The following is a 19,634-nucleotide window of genomic DNA, read 5'->3' as shown; positions in this document are numbered from 1 at the left end:
TAGTTCCAAAAATTTAAAAAATGAGAATAAATTTATCTCAGGAATCATTGTTCATAGTAAACTTTGGGCATGTTGGATTAATATTTTTATGAATTATGATATTTGAGAAAATAGGGCACATGCTTTTATGTTCCTCATCTTATAACACAGTAGAAAAATTATTCTAATGTGTTTTTCTACCTAGTTTGTATATTCAAAATTTAGTACTAAAGAGATTTATTGAAGTTCAATTTTTTTGAAATGCCTGACAATAGAAGAAAGATATATCATCACACTAAGGCCTAGGTCATAGTTATTTATCATTGCATGATGTCTAGTAGTTAACTTAGGATCTAATACAGATCCTAGGACATCCTTAGCCTGCATTTTAGTTGAGGATTCTCTGAGGTAATACCACTGGCCTATCTTATTAAGGTTCAGAGGTCTCTAAAAGAGAACCAATCCCTAGAAATTATAGGAAGGAATATTTTGGAAGTCAAGACTCCCTGGATAAAGCACCCATGTCATATTCTCGTCCCATTTCATCTAATAAATTATGTAACACTAGTGTGCCTGAAATTATAGTGTATATCCTACTGGGGCTACATTCGATGTCTTAATCTTGAAAAGGCGGCTCCTCTGTCATCCTTGCCCATTTCTCGATCATCCTGTAAGAGATCCTCGGCTTTAAGGACGTAGTCAAAGATTTCCTCTGTAGTTCGAGCCTCCATTTGGTGCACTTCCTTCCTGATATAGGGTTTCAGTGCTGTTATGATGACATTCAGAGTTGTGGCTTTTGATGATTCTAGGATATATTCTGCTATCCTGACATGCTCTCCAGAAATTTATTGACCGTGCCCAGCTGACACAGTCAAAACAAATCGGCATAGGCTTTGTGTAACTTGGGAACGAAATGTTAGTACAATTGCTCCTTGAACTTGTGCCAGTTCAGGAATCCATTTGATTGCCTCTGTAACAGAACAACCTAGTATAGTTCAAAAAGAAAAAAAACAGAACAACCTAGTGACCATGTCTTCAAGGTTGGGATGACACAACCTAGAGCTGTTCTCAATAGACTGGGAAGTTTTGGAAATAATGTTCAACCCTTTGTAGCTGAATTCCCTAATTGCCCCCAAAATGTGGGAAATCTCGCCGTGCCACTTCGACAATGTGGCCTATGACGAGCCCCATCTCCTGAGTGGCAGACACTGAAAGGAGTCGTCTGAGCACTCAACATCCTTGTCACCCTCACTTCACTGCCCCTGTGCTTCCATGTTGTGTTGGGGCCTCACCTGAATGGTTCTGTCATTCTGACTTTCCCCTCCAGTGTTTCTGTTATTTGTAGATGACGGTTGATCGAGCGGCACCAAGGGTTTTCATCATTCTTGGAGGTTCTTGTTGGTGTTTTCTTTGGGATGTCACCCTAAGCTTGGGAGTCTTGGTCCTAATCTCTGATGAGTGGGGGTGGGCTTGCCGCTGGGAGTGCTCTTGTGTCAAGCCCGTGATGGTCCTAGTCGTCATGAATGTTGTCGCATACATTGAAGCTATTCAGGAAACACTGGCCCAGGTTCGTGGGTTGATGAGTGTTCCATAGTTGTTGATGACCTTGTGGAACATGAATGATGATGAAGCACGGCCCTTTGTTTGTGAAGCATTGTCTCTTTTGGGGCGCATGGTATTGCCAGGTTAGGTGCCAGCAAGGTAAACCCCCCCGTGGAAGCGGTGGCAGCAGATGTGTCGGCTCTCGTGGCAGGTACTGAAGCTCGTGTGTCATTGCATTTGCAGACCCAGGTAGCATCAGGTAATGTTTTAGGCTGACTAGAATGCTGATCGTGTACAGTGGCAGATGGGTCGGGCCTTGGGTAAGGCAGTGCTGGATTCTGGTGGCGTGCCGCTCGAGTGTTGGATTATGGTGGTGGGGCCAGATGGGTCAACCCACCCGCTGGCCTCAAAAGATACAAGTAAAACTTACATTGTCAGGTCCCAGATTAAGGCTTCCCTGGTCAGGTTCTAATCAATGGGGTTTGGGCCTTGCTGGTAGTCTAGAAGGGCCCATATCTTTTAAATTTGGTGGGTTCCACTGCTCATTATATGCCACATGTTGAATTGAAGAAGCACCTGGGGATTATTAGCTTTCTTCCTGTTTGCTGCTTGCAAAAGGTAACAGCACCACAGGGAAAGACTGATTCTGTCCGTCCCCATTTAAATTGGCCCTCACTGACCAGGTCAAGGCCTTATTGGAGCTGATGGTTGTAGCAGCAGCAGTGGCAGCTGCAAATGTGGCTGCGGTGGCAGTGGCAGCTGCGGAGGCGAAGACTGTGGTGGTGGCATCTAATGCGCCCTGTTGCAGAGCCAATACGCCCTGTTGTAGCTGTCAAATTGGTTTCCCAAGAAGGTTGAGGCTTCAACAATGAGTGCCCTAGCTTTTATTGCCTGGTCCAAGAATGATGGAGGGATGATCCAAAGGACTCTACGTGCATCCTATACAAGACCGAAGGACCCTTCATGCATATTACGCAAGACCAGACGACTCTTCGTAGAGATCTGTCAGCAGACGTCCATTTTCCCTTTCTTCATATTCTCTCTCCTCTCTAAAACCCTATACTTCTTGTTATTGTATAATTACCCTTATGGATATCGGATCCATTGTATTGGTTCTGCAAGACCCAATCAATGTAAACACAGTATAAATACTGGGTAATCACGTTGAACTATTCATTCAAAAAAATCACTTTGAACTAACTAAGTCATTTTGTTACTGGTTGAATCCTTTCCCTGTCTCTTTTCTGGCGGCTCGGGTTTGAACAGGTGGAGATGAAGCCAAAGGGAGCAAGAAGCTCCACGACTGCTTCTCTCCAAGATCAGCTGAAAGCTGACAATAACCATTGACATGTCTCACCGCAATCCTTTAACAGCATGCTTCATAACCCTTTGCAGCATTCTGGCGCAAAAAATATTTCTTTTTGCTGCAGCAGCATCATCTTCATCCTATTTGGTATCGAATAATTTGCTATTGATAGCCTTTATCTGAAATATTATCAAGTCAAATGAGAAGAAAATTCCAGTGAAGGTACTGACTACTAAAGAATAATAATGAATTGGTATGGCCATGAAATTATAATGGAACTCACAAAAGTTCGTGCAGAGAGTGTCTTTCTAGGTGAAAAAATAATACATCCATCTTGTGGTTTATTTGCGATCAAGGTAGCATATAGGTCATTATGCAGGAATCTCCATCATCGGTGCCTTGATTACTTCATTGGATGCACCCTTGGGCATCTTGGATCAGCATTGCATAAGCACCAGAGTCTGATACCAGTTGTATGTCCATAAAACATGTCAGTAGATCGTGACCAGTGCAATTGACGATTTGAATGAATCTTGATTAGTCGTGGATAGAATTGTTCAATTACAGTCTAACGAGAAGAGGAAATGAGGGAGAGGAGAGTCTCCTATGACATTCCCTGAAGCATGTTGTCCATGAGCTGGAAATGTTACTCCAGAAGGCGATAGAGAGGGAGAGATTAAGAGAGACAGAGATGGGAAAGGCAACGATAAGAGAGGGAAAGAATTCTCACTGGATGATTCTGCCTTCTGAATTGAGTCATGCCTTCGCTTTTTATAAGGGTTGAGTGACACTGGTCTGCACCACCCTGAACTTGAGTTGATTGAAGGCATTGACATGGTACCGGGCCAAGATTGAGCATGAGGATGGTGCGGTCGTATATTGGCTTGCATGTGCAAAAGAAGGGTTCAATTGGTTTCATTGAGGAGACCAAGCTTATGCTCAACATCATTTTTATGTGAGAGGATAATAGACTCCATTCCAAGAAATATCGAAGAAGGAAGTTCAGATCAGGTTAACGGACTGTTGACCAGCATAAGTGACATTCAGAGGGGACCTATAAATAAAGGGGACAACCCAGCTATGGGAATAACTTCTTTTTCGTGAGAAACAAGTCTTCACTGGAGGTCGAGAAGGAGGGAGCTGCTATAGTGCGTCTCCGTCGCCAGTCTGGAGGGAGGAGTCTCGCCCGAGGAGGAGAGACCGCCACGATCAAGAAGGAGCTTCGCCTGGAGAGGGGGGGCCGTCGAGATCTACTCCAGTATTCTACATTTTCAAGCTGCATTTTTGAGATCTGAACTCTATTCGAATATTGATACTCTGTTTGGGGTTAATATGCTAATTGATACCGAAAGATAGTATCAGAGGAGAAGGATTAATTAATGACAACCATTTTCCAGGGAAGATTTGAAACCTGCCTGGGCATTTTCAGAATGTAGAAGGCAAAGAGTTTTGGTAAATTGTATCAGAATCTATGTCCAAAAATAGGAAACGATTGTTCATTAAGAAACCCAAGTCACATCACAGAAATCTGTTACAAAGATATTAAACATTTTGTGTCTAATTTGGATGAGATACAATTATCCAAATGCAAGAGATCAAAGGGGACCATGGATAAAATACATTCAAGATCATAATCTGGCAGATATGTTTACCCCTTTGGCAGAACAGACATTCTGCCAAAAGACATTCTGACAACTGAAGAGAAGAAAAATGTGGAGTGAGAAAATGAAGTTCACAAGGAAAGTACAATCATGTGCTGAGTTTGCTGGCTTTCCAAACATTGATTATTATCGTCAGAGCATCGTGAGTTCTTATTCTTTCATGGCTTCTAACTCTTCGTCCTACCTTACATGGTGATATGATTCCCCAGAGAGTTTATGCCCGGAAGGCCCAGCAGCAGCCCAATTGGGATGTACAGACCCAGCCCACTCCGGTCCATACTTAAGCCATACACTCCGGGAGGGAAGGCAGGAAGTTTGTTGCACTTGTGAGTCGCGTTAACCCTCTCTTTCTACCTCTGCCTGGTTGGAGTCTTCCCTCTCTGTGCTCGCAGGCCAACGTCGTCCCCCTGCTGTGCCACAACCATTCTCCGACGATCCTTCATCATCCCCCTTACCCTTCCTGTCTCTTCTCTCCTCTACCCCGGGAATACCTTTCTTCTATCTCACCTCTATTTCTCTGATCCTAAGTGAACGTTTGAGGAAGACGTGAATTATCATTTCATTTCTAACAGTTGAGTTACAGCGACCCAACTTCAGTCTCAACTGAGCGGGATCGTAACAGACAGATGCCATTTTTTTGGGATCAGAATCTTCCAAAGTTTCAATGAAAATTCTTGATCTCTGTGATTTCATGATATATTTTTTCATTTAATAAAAACATTAATATCATTTACTGTTATTTATATGAATAAGAAGGTAAATTTGTGGCTTGCTTCCTTGTAGTTGAATGTATTCAACTAGTATTTTGCCCATTATTATGATCCCAGAAACAATAATTTGATACTAATTTGGTTTCAATCGTGCCGTATTTGTTCAAATAAAATTTGGTTGGTTAATTTTATTCTGCCTTTTCATTTTTATGCATCAGTCTTCATAATCTTATCTTTCTGATTTTTTTTAGATGTTGCTGACCTCAGTCAAGATCCGGATATTATCCTCCTTTCTTTACAATTTAAAGCAATTGCACTACAGCTGATCTCTGTTCTTGAGAAAGTAAATCTCTTTATCGCGTAGATCACAGGGATACAGTTTATCTAATATATTTTTTTTAATTTTTATTTAAAATTATGTAGAGTGGAATGCGCACCAGTCAATCGAGATATCTCCTTGAGAATATTCCTGTGCATAGACTCGTTGATATATTTGTGGCTAGCTTTGAAATAAGATTTGAAGAACAGCTCAATGTTCTGGATTGCGTTGACCCCAAATCAAGGATTATCAAGGCCATCGAAATAGTGGGTAGACATTTGAAGGTGATTATTAGAGAAACCTCTGAAATTCTACATTATTGCATCTTTTTGATAATTGTGGATTTTAATTGTTGCCCATGATTTTCTGTGAAGTTGATTCGCACAACTGAAAATATGACGCAAAGGGTAGAAAAACAGTTATTGACACTCCGGAAAGAGTTTCTTCTTCCCCAGCAGGTTATTACGATATTTTTGTTCCCCATTGTTCATTGCTCCATTTTATGGATTTTTTTTCATAAGCATGAATTTTTATGACTTAAATTTTAATTTCATGGACGTATCAATTCATTATTCCTTTGTTGAAGTCAGTACCTTCAATGGAATTTTACTTGATAATATTTCAGATGAGGGCTGTGAATGGAAAATTAATTGATATTAAAGACGAAGAAGATGATGTCACTGTGGTGAAAAGAAATATTTTTTGTGCTGGAATGCCGCGAAGGGTTATGAAGTATGCTCTAAAAGAATTACGGTGAGGCATGTCTATGGTTCTCTATGTAAAGTCCTTTGGTCCCGTTTACCATTTATTATTCTACCTGTTGGCCAAATATTCAATTGAAATAAATTTATTTATTTATTGAACTATAACGAGGGATGAACACCCGACGAATCGGTGAACCTCCCGTCAGGACCTCCCAGGCCCTTTACATGCTTATCAGTCATCATCAAAACCTCCCTTCGCTTCCCGTCGCTTGCAAGGACCATGCTGCCTTAAGTCCTTCTGCTTCATGTATAGCTCCATCGGTAGAAGCCCCTCTTCCTCTGAACAACACCTCGTTTATATGTAGCCAAATGGCCCACAACACGACTAGTGCTCGGCCCCCTTCCTTGTTTCTTCTTCCCATGAAATGCCGTGCCGAATCCCAAAAGGCTTGTTAAGATGTCACCTTCATCCTTGAGAGTAACTAGCTGGACCAAACTGTGCGAGCAAAGGAGAATTCAAAGAAAAGATGGTTGCAATCTTCTTCCCCATTCAAACACAACACTCATTGCGACGAACTATCTGGGTATAACTTTTCGTGAAAGACTTTTGTCATTAATCATTTCCTTGTTAGCAGCCACCCAAAAAACCGCACCTTCCATGGGACTTTTTGACACCATATGAACCTGCATGCGCTGACTAGTGCCATGTCTTCCTCTTGTCCTTCTCGGATCATCGTATAAGCCTTATGAACCGAGAAGGGGCCATTTCTCCATGTCCAACTATCTCGTTCTCCATCTTCTGGTCGTAGCTGAAATAGGGATTGTTGCATATCTATGTAATCCGACACACGCTGGTCGGATAAGGCACTTTGTATGATCGGGTTCCACGCGCCCTCCTAGAAGTCACACATGTGGGCATTCTGATCCTGAACAAATGCATACAGTTGGGGGAATATCACACTAAGGATGCCCCGTGGCGACCATGCATCTCTCCAAAATTGGAATGTCTTCCGTCACCTAACTTGGCCGAGAAAAAACCTTGCACTTGCCAGAATGAGACATGTCCTAGGAAAGACCTGTCTCAGCCCTTGCCAGAATGGTGATGCTCCATGATATATATCTGCCTTTCTGTCCCAATTCAGACCCTTACCATAGATGTCACGCAATAACTTGACGACCAAATCCTCCTGTGGATTCATAATTCTCTCCACCCATTTGGTTAGTAGTGATGTGTTCATGCTCTGCATGTGTAGGACCCCCAGACCTCCCATCTTAATTGGGCAGCATACTTTATCTCATGCCACCATCGCCAAGCCCCCTCTTTGTTCTGGCCCAGATCCTCTCCATAGAGAACGCCTCATCATGCTTTCTGTTCTCTTCCCGATTCCGGCGGGCATCTTGAATACAGAGAGATAGAAAATCGGAATGGTTGATATAACTGCCCTCAGTTGCACTAATCGTCCCCCTCTAGATAACACTTTTGCTTGCCATCCCTCTAGTCATTGTTCCACCTTCTCAATGCCCAGTTGCCAATCAGCTTTCGTCATCCTCGCCTTCGTTAGTGGTAGGCCCAGAAATCTCATTGGAAGCCGCCCGATTGGTGTTCTCAGAATCTCTGCACATTGTGCTTCTTCTTCTTGCCAGAGCCCGTTACTCATAAAAGCTGATTTGGTCCTGTTTCTTTGGAGTCCCCAGAAATCTGCAAACAGATCAAGTATGATGGATAAGTTCCTCGCTTCCCTCACGGAGCCTTCAATGAAGAAGGTGGTGTCATCAACGTATTGAAGCAGGGGAATTCCATTTGATTGCTCAAATAGTTGATAGCCTTGCAGCAAGCCCTTTGTGCATGCTTGCTCGGTACATACTGCGAGTGCGTCCACTATTAAGACAAACAGTAACGGTGCCAATGGGCAGCCTTGTCTTACTCCTCATTGAGGTTGTATTCGGCGACCTTCTAGGCGTCCGTTTACCAGCACCGTACAAGAGTGCGATGTGATGCATCTCTTAACCCAGATTATCCATTCCTTGGGACAGCCCCTCCTTTTCATGGATTCCCATAGGAAATCCCAGTTTAAAGAGTCGTACGCCTTGGCAAAATTGACCTTCCACATGAACCCTCGCGTTCCCTTCCTCTTCCATGCAGCTATTATTTCCCCGGCTGTTACTACACTATCCACCAGTAGCCTGCCAGGAATAAAGGCTGACTGAGCAGGTCCAACCAGTTCACCAATCATGGCTCTTAGCCTGTTTGCTAAGACCTTGGCAATAATCAAATAGATTGAATTTGACAATGAAATGGGTCTAAAATCTTCAATGTTTTCTGCCCCTTGGCCTTTCGGCAAGAGGAATATATGCGATTTGTTGATCTTCTCCATGTTTCCTCTTCCCTCTCTAAATTCATCAAATGTGGCCATCACATCTGGACCGACCAGATTCCAACATTGGCTGTAAAAGAAGACTGGGATGCCATCTGGACCCGGAGCTCCCTCCCCATTCAACCCTTTAATCGCTGCCTTGACCTCGTCTTCTGAAAAAGGTTGGATCAATTCCTCTTGATGTTTAGGGCTCACCCTCCTTGCCCCTGTGCTGCACCACCTCCATCTATTCCGTTGTCCCTTTCTGTAGAAGGATCTGAAATGGTCTGCAATGGCTTGCCCCACTGCCTGTGTACCAGTGTGTTCCCTCTGTCCAACCTTTATTTTCAATATTTGGTTTGTACGTCTCCTGCCATTCGCCGCCAGATGCAAAAAACTCGGGTTTGCGTCCCCTGCATGTAGCCATAATTGTCTTGACCGCTGTCTCCAATCCATCTCCAATTTCTTGTCTTCCTCCGCTACCACGCCCTGCCATCTTCTACGTTCTTGAACCTCTTCTCCCTCGAGGTTCCTGATGTCTTCCAAATCATCCAATTGCTTTACTTTGACTAGAGCATCATTCGTCCTCTTTTTCCTGGTATCCCACACTTGTTTCCGATACCCCATCAAATGTTGCCGCAATCCTTTCAATTTCTGGGCAATAGTCTCTATGTCTGACCTTGCTCTTGGCAATGTAGTCCATGCTTTTTCTATCTCATCATTGAACTTTTCTTCATGGAACCACAATTTATCCATCTTGAAATATGTGGGTCGCCTGAAAGGCCTCATTGGTCGCCCATACGATGGGAGTATGATCCAATAACAACCTTGATAGTGATCTCACATCGGCATTAGGAAACTTCTCTGCCATCTCTATTGGAGCATAGAAACCTGTCCAGTCTAGATTTCATTTCACCTCCCGCCATGCTCCTCCACGTGTACACGCAGTCTACTAGCCCCATTTCTTTCATGTCTGCTTCAGCTATGAATGACCAAAAATCTGCTGAGTTAGGGTCTAGCCCTCCCCTATCCTCTGGCCTGTCCTCAGCCTCTAGTGTTGTATTGAAATCTCCCCCGAACATCATTGGCGATCCTTGGAATTTAGAAGCCACTTCTGTCAGCTCCCCCCATAAAACACTCCTCCTTGCTGCATTTGCCGGGCCATACACTGATATTATTACCATCTCAAAATCATCACTTCTCCTCTTTAGCTTAACTGCTGCTGTCGCTTGCCCTGACCAGGTTTCTACTTCATCAAACACTGTCTTATTCCAAGCTATTATCACGCCACCAGATCGTCTAACTGCATTGACCACGAGGAAGCCCCCAAGAAAACCTCGACTGTTCTCCACACTCTTTCTTCACAGCTTTCCAACATCATTTCCTGCAGGCATACTACTGTGGCTCCCCGTTCTTTCAGATGGCTTCTTATTACCCCACGTCTCCTTTCATCCCAGAGCGCAAGAACATTTCATGAAATACATTTCATGGAAAACATTTGGGTCCCCTTATCCCGTCCTGGGTCCGTTGCAATCCCACCTGCATCGCAATATCTTCTACTTGGTGGCTGAATAGGGTATTTTCTTCTCCTTCATCACGCTCTTCCCTTCTGTCTGCCTTTTCTGTTGTAGCTATCTCCACATCTGGGGTTTTCAAACTGGAACTTGATATTTGAGCCTTGTTCGTTGTGTTCCTCTTCACCTTTCCCCCCGCTATTAGCTTCGACCTGTTGCTCATTGCAGTCTTCATCAGCTTCACCATTGCTCGATCATGCTTCAATATTGTCTTCTTCCTCCGGTAGACCATCCTTGTTCTAACACTCTTCTCTTTGTCTTCTTGTGCTGAGTATTGCTCTGTGATTCTCTGGCTCGTCTTTGTTTCCGTTTTCCTTGCTCTCTCCACTACATTGGGGTGTTGGAGGAATTCGCCTGTGGATGTTTCTACTTCTCCTCCTTTCTCCTTTTGTTGAGTTAGCTCCCCTTCTGTCATCGCCGCCTCTTGATTTATAGTCTCCATATTTATCATTTGGTGGGCTCCTTTGTCTGTTTCCCGCCTGTCTTCAGTAGCCTTGGATTTCTTTCCTGACACACTTTTGCCCTGGTGACCAGTCTCTTCCCCTCGTGATATCTGCCTGCTTTTATCTTCTTGGTTTTCTTGGTTCACCCCACCCAATGGTGCTTTGGGTTCTCTCTCCAGTGGTGTATCCTTCTCATTTCGAGCATCATCCTCTTCCCTTCTTGTACCTTCCTTTGATAGCGGTGGCGGCGTCCGTGTATAAATCCTGATCTCAAAGGACCCCTCTGGGCCCCACAAAATAACCTTGGGTGGAATTAATGCCCCCTTGAGACGCTCCACCTCTACTATCACACAGTCGGGGTCACCGGAAGCAAGTCCAGTTGAGAGGATACTCCGAAGAGTGCCAAAAGGTTTGACCATGGCTTCTATTGCCTTCTTGATTCCATACCCCATCGGAATATCCCGGGCCTCTAGTATGGTTATAGTACTCTCCTCTTTTGGGGACCCATTCTTTGGCAAAACGCGTCGTCATTGCAATTCTTCCTGTTCTTCAACTTGTTTCCAACCGTTGATCATTTCGTATGCCGTCTGTGGAGCCCCACGGATAAAAAACTGTCCATTTTCCAGGGCCCATACCTCTGCCCTTTTCAAACTCAGACACTTCTCCCAAAGGCCTTGTCTCACCTTCTCAATATTCGATGCTCCTCGTAGGACATCCCCTATTAGACAGCCTTGAGGACATTATCTTGATTCTCCAGGTCTCGCTTGTTCACGAAACCCTCCTCTTGTGTGTGGCTTTTCCCTATGCTTTCCCTGACCACCATATGAACTTTCTTGCTGAGGTCTCTTCTTTTCTAAAATCACAATATGCTCGTTGATGCCCTGCTGGCTTTTGAATTTCCTGCATGTTACTGGGCCCTGGCATTCCCAGGCGTGGTGCCCTTGTTTTAGACATTTGTAGCAAATATCTGACCTCCATAATTTATTGGTCTGCTTTCCCCTGATCCTCCTTCGACACGGTTCAACTTGCACCCAGTCCCCTGCCTCTTCTGATGTTCCAGCATCTTGTCCAGTCTTTTGAGCATGTTCTAGATCTTCCCTTCTCTCTCCAAGCTGCATGTTGATGAAGTCGTATTGGCCCTTGTGCTACCCTTCACCGTTGTCTTCCCCTTGGAACTCCATTCCCTTTTTATGCTCTAGGTGACCTTTCCTGGCTTCTTGGGAGCCGCTGCCCTCACCATAGTAAGGTTCCTGTAATCTTCCACGGCGCCCTCCCAGATAACCATCTCCTCTCCCTACGAGTCTGGAGTCCTTTTCTTCCTCTTCTCTTGCAACATGTTTGCAATAAACTACTGACCTTCCCTTCTCTGTCATGTATCTATTACTCCGGCCGACATCATAATCTGTGCGGTCCCTTCCGCCTGTTTCCTTCTCTCTCCGTTCGTTTTGATGCTGAAGACTACTTCTGCCACTGTAGACGATGCCATAGTCCTCTCTGTCGCGCAGCCGTATACTTGTGAGGCGTCGTAGGTCATCTGAACGGCCATTCGTACACCAGAATGGCCCTCCCTGCCATCCTGTCCTTGCTCGAACTTCCTCTCCTACTTTGTTGTGCCTTGTCTTGAGACTTCCACGCCAAGTTCTCTTCCGTGAGCGAGCTAAAGTTCCGGTTACCCTCAATTGAAATAAATTTAATCTCCATTTCTTCATATTTCGTACATTTAGGGCAATACTGTTTAGTTTTCATCCGTTTTTTTTATTCCTGTTTGTTTGGATCATTTTTACCTTTGTTTATTCAAAATTTTACTATGATTATTTTTCAAAGAAAAGTTATCTATGATTTATTTGCTCCCTTTATTTGGACGAGACTAAGGGATACAGTATTTGAGCATTAACTCTGACTCTGACATAAATTATCATTCTGAACATTAAAGAGCCAATAATATTTATTTTCCATTTTATTTGTATTTTTAAGAATGATCCAGCTTAAATACCTATTTATGGATAAATACGATATTTTTTCATAATTGATGTTTATGATTCATTACTTCTGGAATCTTAATGCAACTCAAAATTTTACGACTTCAGGAAACTGATAAAAATGCAACCACACCAGCCAGGATACTTCACTTCACAAAACTATCTTGGGCTCCTCACTGATCTACCATGGGGAAAGGCCACAAAGGAATCTGATATAGATTTAGAAGCTGCTAAGGATCATCTTGACAGCAAGCATTATGGCATGACGAAGGTCAAACAGAGGATAATTGAATATCTGGCTGTGCGCAAGGTATGTAGTTTGTTTAATTAATAGGGTGGACATTTATTTAACCTATGATCCTTAGATTAATTTGCAGTCTTTAATAATTTTCCTAAATGATATTCAGCTCAAACCAGATGCTCGAGGTCCAGTTTTATGCTTTGTGGGCGCCCCTGGAATTGGGAAAACGTCATTGGCTTCTTCCATTGCTTCTGCCTTGAATAGGAAGTTTGTACGGATAGCTCTTGGTGGAGTCAAGGATGAGGCTGATATCCGAGGTCACCGAAGGACATACATTGGTAGTATGCCAGGGCGTCTTATCGAAGGCTTGAGGGTTTGTTCTGTTTGATCATTTTCCATTAACGTATTAAATCTGAGGATTAAACCTTTTACAATGATTGCTAAGTTATGGAAAAACTATTTTCCATAACTGACTCATGTGAATTAATATTACTTTTCAAATACCATTTAGACTACATTCAGAGTTGGAATCGGATCAAAATCTAGATCTGATCGACCAAATCGACAGAAATTCACAATGCAATCTAGGGTGTATGATCATGTAGATCACGAGCTAGTATTCCTAATCGATCAAAGTCTTGATCGTTTAATGACTGATCGATCAATATCAGTCGGTTGGATTGATCACTTTCAACCTCTCTCTCTCTCTCTCAATATCAATCGGTTCGATTGATCATTTTCAATCTCTCTCTCAATATCAATCGGTTGGATTGATCATTTTCAATCTCTCTCTCTCTCTCTCTCTCCCCCTCTCTCCCTCTCCCTCCCTCCCTCCCTCCCTCCGTCTCTCTCTCTCTCTCCCTCTATCTATCTCTATCTCTCTCTCTCTCCCTCTATCTATCTCTATCTCTCTCTCTCTCTCTCTTTCTTGCTCTCTCTCTCTCTCTCTCTCTCTTTCTTGCTCTCTCTCTCTCTCTCTCTTTCTTGCTCTCTCTCTCTCTCTCACACACACACACACACACACAATCGGTCTCCTTACTTCCCTCTCGTTTTCTCTATATTTATATATGCTTTCCATATGGCAGTGCAGACTGGACCAATCAGACCATGATCTGTGCTCTCCTATCGATCAAAAGTTTTGATCAAGAACAATCTTATCCCTAGTCCTTAGATGATAGACCATATATAAGGCTAATGCTCTGTGTTTTCATCCATGGTTGTCTATAAGTCTCAGTTTTCTTGCAGAGGGCTGGTGTCCATAATCCAGTTATCCTTTTGGATGAAGTTGATAAGGTTGGCTCACAGAATAATGGTGATCCGTCATCAGCTTTGTTAGAGGCCTTAGATCCACAGCAGAATTACGCCTTCACTGATCAGTATCCTTGAATAGGTTACTCAGCATTATAATGTTTGGTCAAAATTAGGGTTCATACATGACATAACGGTTTTTTGTTTAGTAATATAAAGATAATGGGACTGCTTACAAACTTAACGGTGATGTGATAATAGGTTTTCTCATGAGCTTCCGACATTAGTATTAGTACAATTATTCTGGTAAAATTTGAAAGTTAAAAAATTTCATGACAATTTTCTAGATGGGAATCGGTGGGGGATGAAAAGACTAAAATAACCCTATATATGATTGATATTATCTTATTATTCAAAAATTGTTTAATCAAGAAATTTACTAGTTTGATATCACTGACTATTATGGCAACCATACACCCCAAGAATACAAAAAATTTTAAGATCCCAGAAAAGTTGTCTACCTCCGAATGTGTTCATCCGTTATCTTTTGTGCAACTGAAAAAATAGCAGAGAAAAATGTTGATGAGTTTCCAAAAATCAATTGAATCCTTAATTGAGAATGTTAGCTATCTGGATGTTCCATTTGATCTTTCCAAGGTGATATTTATCGCTACTGCAAATAAGAGTCAACAGATTCCCTCTCCTCTCTTGGATCGTATGGAAGTTATTGAGTTAGAAGGCTATACGGCTACGGAGAAGTTGAAAATTGCTTTGCATCATCTCATACCAGGAGTCTTAGAACGACATGGTTTAGGTTCTGATACTCTGAGGATGCCCGAGGTAACAAATTCTGACAAATAATCTGATGCCTGAATGATGATACATTATTTTTTACCTTTATGCTTTTGATAGCGTTTGTGTTCACAATTGATGTGTGTTTAGATTATTTGTGATGAAAGACACGTTGTGACAATGATAATGACAAGAGGATGATGATGAGTCACCATCATTCATGTCATTTGTCCTGGCAAGGATGATGATGATGATAATGATGAAATTTCCATCATTTTTTCTCGTTTGTAGGTAGGATGAGGACTTTCTCGTCACCTCCTATCATCACTCGTGCTCTTATAACTTCATTCAGATGACAAGAGAAACAAGAGATGATGAAATCGTCATTATCATTTGTTTGAGGCAGAATGATGTTGAGTTTCTGGAGGTTGACTGATAATCCAAGAAATCCACAATCACGAATCATTATAATAGGAAAGATCTTCAAGAATGTATAGTCAAAATGAAGAATGAACGCAGAGAATAACAAGTAAGAAGAAGTGCTACTGAATTGGAATGCACTTCTTATGGGGTCATGTTGGGAAATAGGTGGTGTGGCCTATTAGGCCCACTAGACCTTAGCCCACTAAGGGTTCCCTCTCTTAATCCCACATAGATAAATCTCTAATACTCTCTCTCTCAGCACTATATAAGGTCATGTATCCCTTATTTCTAAGTAACCAAGTTCTATCCATTTTATTTTATTCAACATGGTATCAGAGCCACAGGTTATCTAGAGTTCTTGAAATCATTCTTCCCCTATCGTGGTGGAGGTTTCTCCTCCGCCACCCTAACTCCCTTGGTTTAAAAGTTTTCTCTCCGCTCCAAGCAGCTAGTCGACCGAACCTGTCGGCCACGTTGCTTTGCTGCTGCCGGCCGCCAACCTTCTCCAGGTGCGGCGGCAGCCAGCCTCGCGCCCTTCCTGCTGCCTCTCTGGCCAACATCCGGCGGTCGACCAGGGGATCTCTGGCTGGCCGTCCAACCGTCCTCCGACGGCCCTCTAGCGGCCCTCCGTCCAGCTGCCCAGCCGCCCTCACGGCCCTTCGACGGCCCTCAGGCTGTCGAGCCGCCCTCCGGTGGCCCTCCGGCCATCCAGCTGCCCTCCGACGGCCCTCCCGCCGTCCAGCCGCCCTGCCGGCCACCCTTGCCGGCCGCCCTGCCGGTCAAACCGGCTGCCCTGCCGGTCAAACCGGCTGCCCTGCCGGTCGCCTTTCCCGGCCACCTTGCCGGCCGCTATCGGCCGCCCTTGCGCTGCACCTCCGACCGCACTGCCGCCTCTGCCGCCTCTGCCGCCGGTGCCCCCGCCTCCGCCGCCCTTGTACGCCGCAGTTGCGCTGCCCTGCCGTTGCCCGGAACCTGTTCAACGAAATGCCCGAGGGGGACTTCGTCTCCTGGACTCCTGCCGCGCCGAGAACCTGTTCGACGAAATGCTCAAAAGGGACTTCGTCTCCTGGACTGCCGCCGCGCCCAGAACCTGTTCGACGAAATGCCCGAAAGGGACTTTGTCTCCTGGACTCCGCTGCGCCCAGAACCTGTTCGACGAAATGCCCGAGGGGGACTTCGTCTCCTGGACTCCCGCCGCGCCCAGAACCTGTTCGACGAAATGCTCGAAAGGGACTTCGTCTCCTGGAATGCCGCTGCCTGAGAGGCCCTTTCCTCCGCCGCTGGAGCCTCGGCCTCCGCCGCCCTTGGCGACTTCCGGCAGGTCCTTTCCGCCTCCGCTGGCACCTCCGCCTCCACTGCCCTTGACGGCCTCCGTCACCCTTGGCGACTTATGACGGCCCTCAGCGAATCATCTCCGGCGATCTCCTGCGTGCAATCTGCATCCCTCGGGTGATCTCTAGCCCAAGTCGCTCCCAGGTTAGGACTCCTCCTTCCCCTCGTCGGAGCATCTCCTCTCCACCCTAGTCTCGATGCTGGCTTCCTCATCAGGGTTTGCCTTCGTGTCCTCATCCGTCCCTTCTACCTTCTCTTCGTCCTTGTTCTCGGCGTAATCCTTCTCCTCGGGGTCCTTGTCCCTCTTCTTGGCGTCCTCTGGCCAGCCTCCGTTGCCGTCTACGTGCTCTTTCAGCTAGTCAATCTTCTCCGGCGGTCTCCGACCGTCTCCGACCTTCTTCCGCCTTCTCTGGCCTACTCCGGCCGTCTCCGGCCGTCGGGCCTTCTCCGGCCTTCTCCGGCCTTCTCTGGTTGTCTCCAGCCTTCTCCGGCCTTCTCTGGCCTTCGCCAACCTTCTCCGGCCTTCTCTGGCCGTCTCCGGCCGTCTCCGGCCGTCTCCGGCCGTCTCCGGCCGTCTCCGGCCGTCTCCGGCCGTCTCCGGCCGTCTCCGGCCGTCTCCGGCCGTCTCCGGCCTTCTCCGGCCGTCGGGCCTTCTCCGGCCTTCTCCGGCCTTCTCTGGTTGTCTCCAGCCTTCTCCGGCCTTCTCTGGCCTTCGCCAACCTTCTCCGGCCTTCTCTGGCCGTCTCCGGCCGTCGGGCCTTCTCCGGCCTTCTCCGGTTGTCTCCAGCCTTCTCCGGCCTTCTCTGGCCTTCTCTGACCCTCTCCGGCCTTCGGCCCCTCTCCAGCCGTCGGGCCTTCTCCGGCCTTCTCCAGCCTTCTCCGGCCGTCACCGGCCTTCTCCGGCCGTCACCGACCTTCTCCGGCCGTCTCCGGCAGTCACCGGCCGTCTCCGGCAGTCACCGGCCGTCTCCGGCCGGAGAAGGTCGGTGACGGCCGTCACTGGCCATCTCCAGCCATCTTCTGCCGCCCTAGCTTGGACGGCCATCGTCGGCCATCCTCAGCTCTACCTCGGCAGCCTCAGCTGCCTCGGTCACCTCCGGCCACCACTGACTGCCTCGGCTGCCTCAGCAGCCTCCGCGCCTCGCCGCCGGTTTCCCCCGGATGCCTCGGTTGCCTCAGCTGCCTCGGTCACCTCCGGCCACCACCGACTGCCTCTGCTGCCTCAGCAGCCTCCGGCGGCCTCGTCGCCTCGGTTTCCACCGGATGCCTCGGTTGCCTCAGCTGCCTCGGTCACCTCCGGCCACCACCGACTGCCTCTGCTGCCTCAGCAGCCTCCGGCGGCCTCGTCGCCTCGGTTTCCACCGGATGCCTCGGTTGCCTCAGCTGCCTCGGTTGCCTCAGCTGCCTCGGTCACCTCTGGCCACCACCGACTGCCTCGGCTGCCTCAGCAGCCTCCGGCGGCCTCGTCGCCTCGGTTTCCACCGGTCGCCTCGGTCGCCTCCGGCTGCCTCGGTCACCTTTGGCTGCCTCAGCTGCCTCGGTCGCCTCCGGTCGCCTCGGCTACTTCGGTCGCCCTCGGGCTCCCTCCACCGCCTCCGGCCGGCTGCGGCACCTACGGTCGCCTCAGCTGCCTTGGTTTCCCTTGGGCTTCCTCCTCTGTCGTCTCCGGCGCCTACGGCTGCCTCCGTCGCCTCCTGCTGCCTCGGCGCCTCTGGCTGCCTCAGTCGCCCTCGGGCTTCCTCCGCTGCCTTCGGCCGCCTCCAGAGCCTACAGCTGCCTCGGTCGCCTCCGGCCTCGGCTGCCTAGGCCATCTTCTCTTTTTCAACCGTCTTCAGCCTCCAGCCGTCCTCCGCCATCGTTCCGGCCATCCTGCTCCACGCTCTACACCGCCTACTACTACATCACAATCTGGGTGTGGATGACGAGCATCCACGCTCCAGCTTGCGGGGGAGTGTTGGGAAATAGGTGGTGTGGCCTATTAGGCCCACTAGACCTTAGCCCACTAAGGGTTCCCTCTCTTAATCCCACATAGATAAATCTCTAATACTCTCTCTCTCAGCACTATATAAGGTCATGTATCCCTTATTTCTAAGTAACCAAGTTCTATCCATTTTATTTTATTCAACAGGTCAAAAGGATCTCCCTTCGTCGCTCTGCGAGTCTGTAGCCGTCTAGCCAATAATGAGTCGCCCCCATAACTTCTCATGCTGCTCTTATTTATATCTCTGGCTCCATCTATTCAATGTTTTGAACTCACACATGCTGTATCCGAGTCACATGGGTACTGGCGCCTACTCCTCTTATAAGTATTTTAAGTTGCTGCAGGAATATTATCAAATGAGAATGATGAAATTGTCCTTGTAATTCAAGCGGCAGACAATGATGGGGTTTCGTATGACAATTTTTGCCATTGTCTGCAAATGCTAGTTATGTGTCCTTTAACATAGGGCTCTGACACGATCCTATACCCCCAAAGGGTATCTTAGGAAGTTTAGCCCACTAGGGGCATTTTAGTCATTTCATGTTTAGGGTAATTGCTTCCATTTCTTATAAATACGTGTAGCCCTCCCTGAAGGAGGCAGTCAAGACTTATGGTTAGATCAGCCTCTTGGCTCACTATCTCGATCCTCCTCGTCTCGGTCCCGTCCCCTTGACTGTCCAGCGATCCCCTACCCCCGTGGTCGTCTCACCGGATCTTCAGCCGGCTCCCCTCCAATCCGATCCCTACCCTTGCCGTTCGGTTCCCTTCTAGTCTCCGGGGATCCCCGTCCCTGCGATCGTCAACCCTTCACCGCATCATCAGGCGGCTCGTCCTCGGTCGATCCCTGTCCCCATGTGTTCGACCTCTCTCTTCATTCCCGTTTCGACTCTCCTACCCCGGGAACGTCTATCTCGCCTCGTCCTCCAACCTCCTCCCGATACGAACCTAGATCAAGGTTCGTATCAGGCTCTCAGATGGGGATGAGATAAATTTTTGTCCCGCCCCAATCCCCCAGCCAAAAGATAGACAAAAAATTGATTAAATTT

The 19,634-nt window shown here is 46.7% G+C and overlaps 1 protein-coding gene across 1 annotated transcript in view; it reads left to right on the top strand.

Moving 5' to 3' along the window:
• LOC144714907 (lon protease homolog 2, peroxisomal-like) overlaps nt 1–19,634 on the top strand; it is a 41,917-nt gene that overhangs the window by 17,544 nt on the left and 4,739 nt on the right. Inside the window, exons 5-12 of the mRNA XM_078589712.1 lie at nt 5,450–5,541; nt 5,622–5,801; nt 5,892–5,975; nt 6,143–6,270; nt 12,680–12,881; nt 12,979–13,185; nt 14,058–14,188; nt 14,687–14,900. Coding sequence (XP_078445838.1) covers nt 5,450–5,541; nt 5,622–5,801; nt 5,892–5,975; nt 6,143–6,270; nt 12,680–12,881; nt 12,979–13,185; nt 14,058–14,188; nt 14,687–14,900 — 1,238 coding nt within the window. The remainder of the gene's footprint in view (nt 1–5,449; nt 5,542–5,621; nt 5,802–5,891; nt 5,976–6,142; nt 6,271–12,679; nt 12,882–12,978; nt 13,186–14,057; nt 14,189–14,686; nt 14,901–19,634) is intronic.

The sequence above is a fragment of the Wolffia australiana genome, chromosome 18, assembly GCF_029677425.1.
Source record: "Wolffia australiana isolate 7733 chromosome 18, ASM2967742v1".
Classification (NCBI taxonomy): Eukaryota; Viridiplantae; Streptophyta; class Magnoliopsida; order Alismatales; family Araceae; genus Wolffia; species Wolffia australiana.
This window is presented reverse-complemented; position numbering and strand designations above follow the sequence as displayed.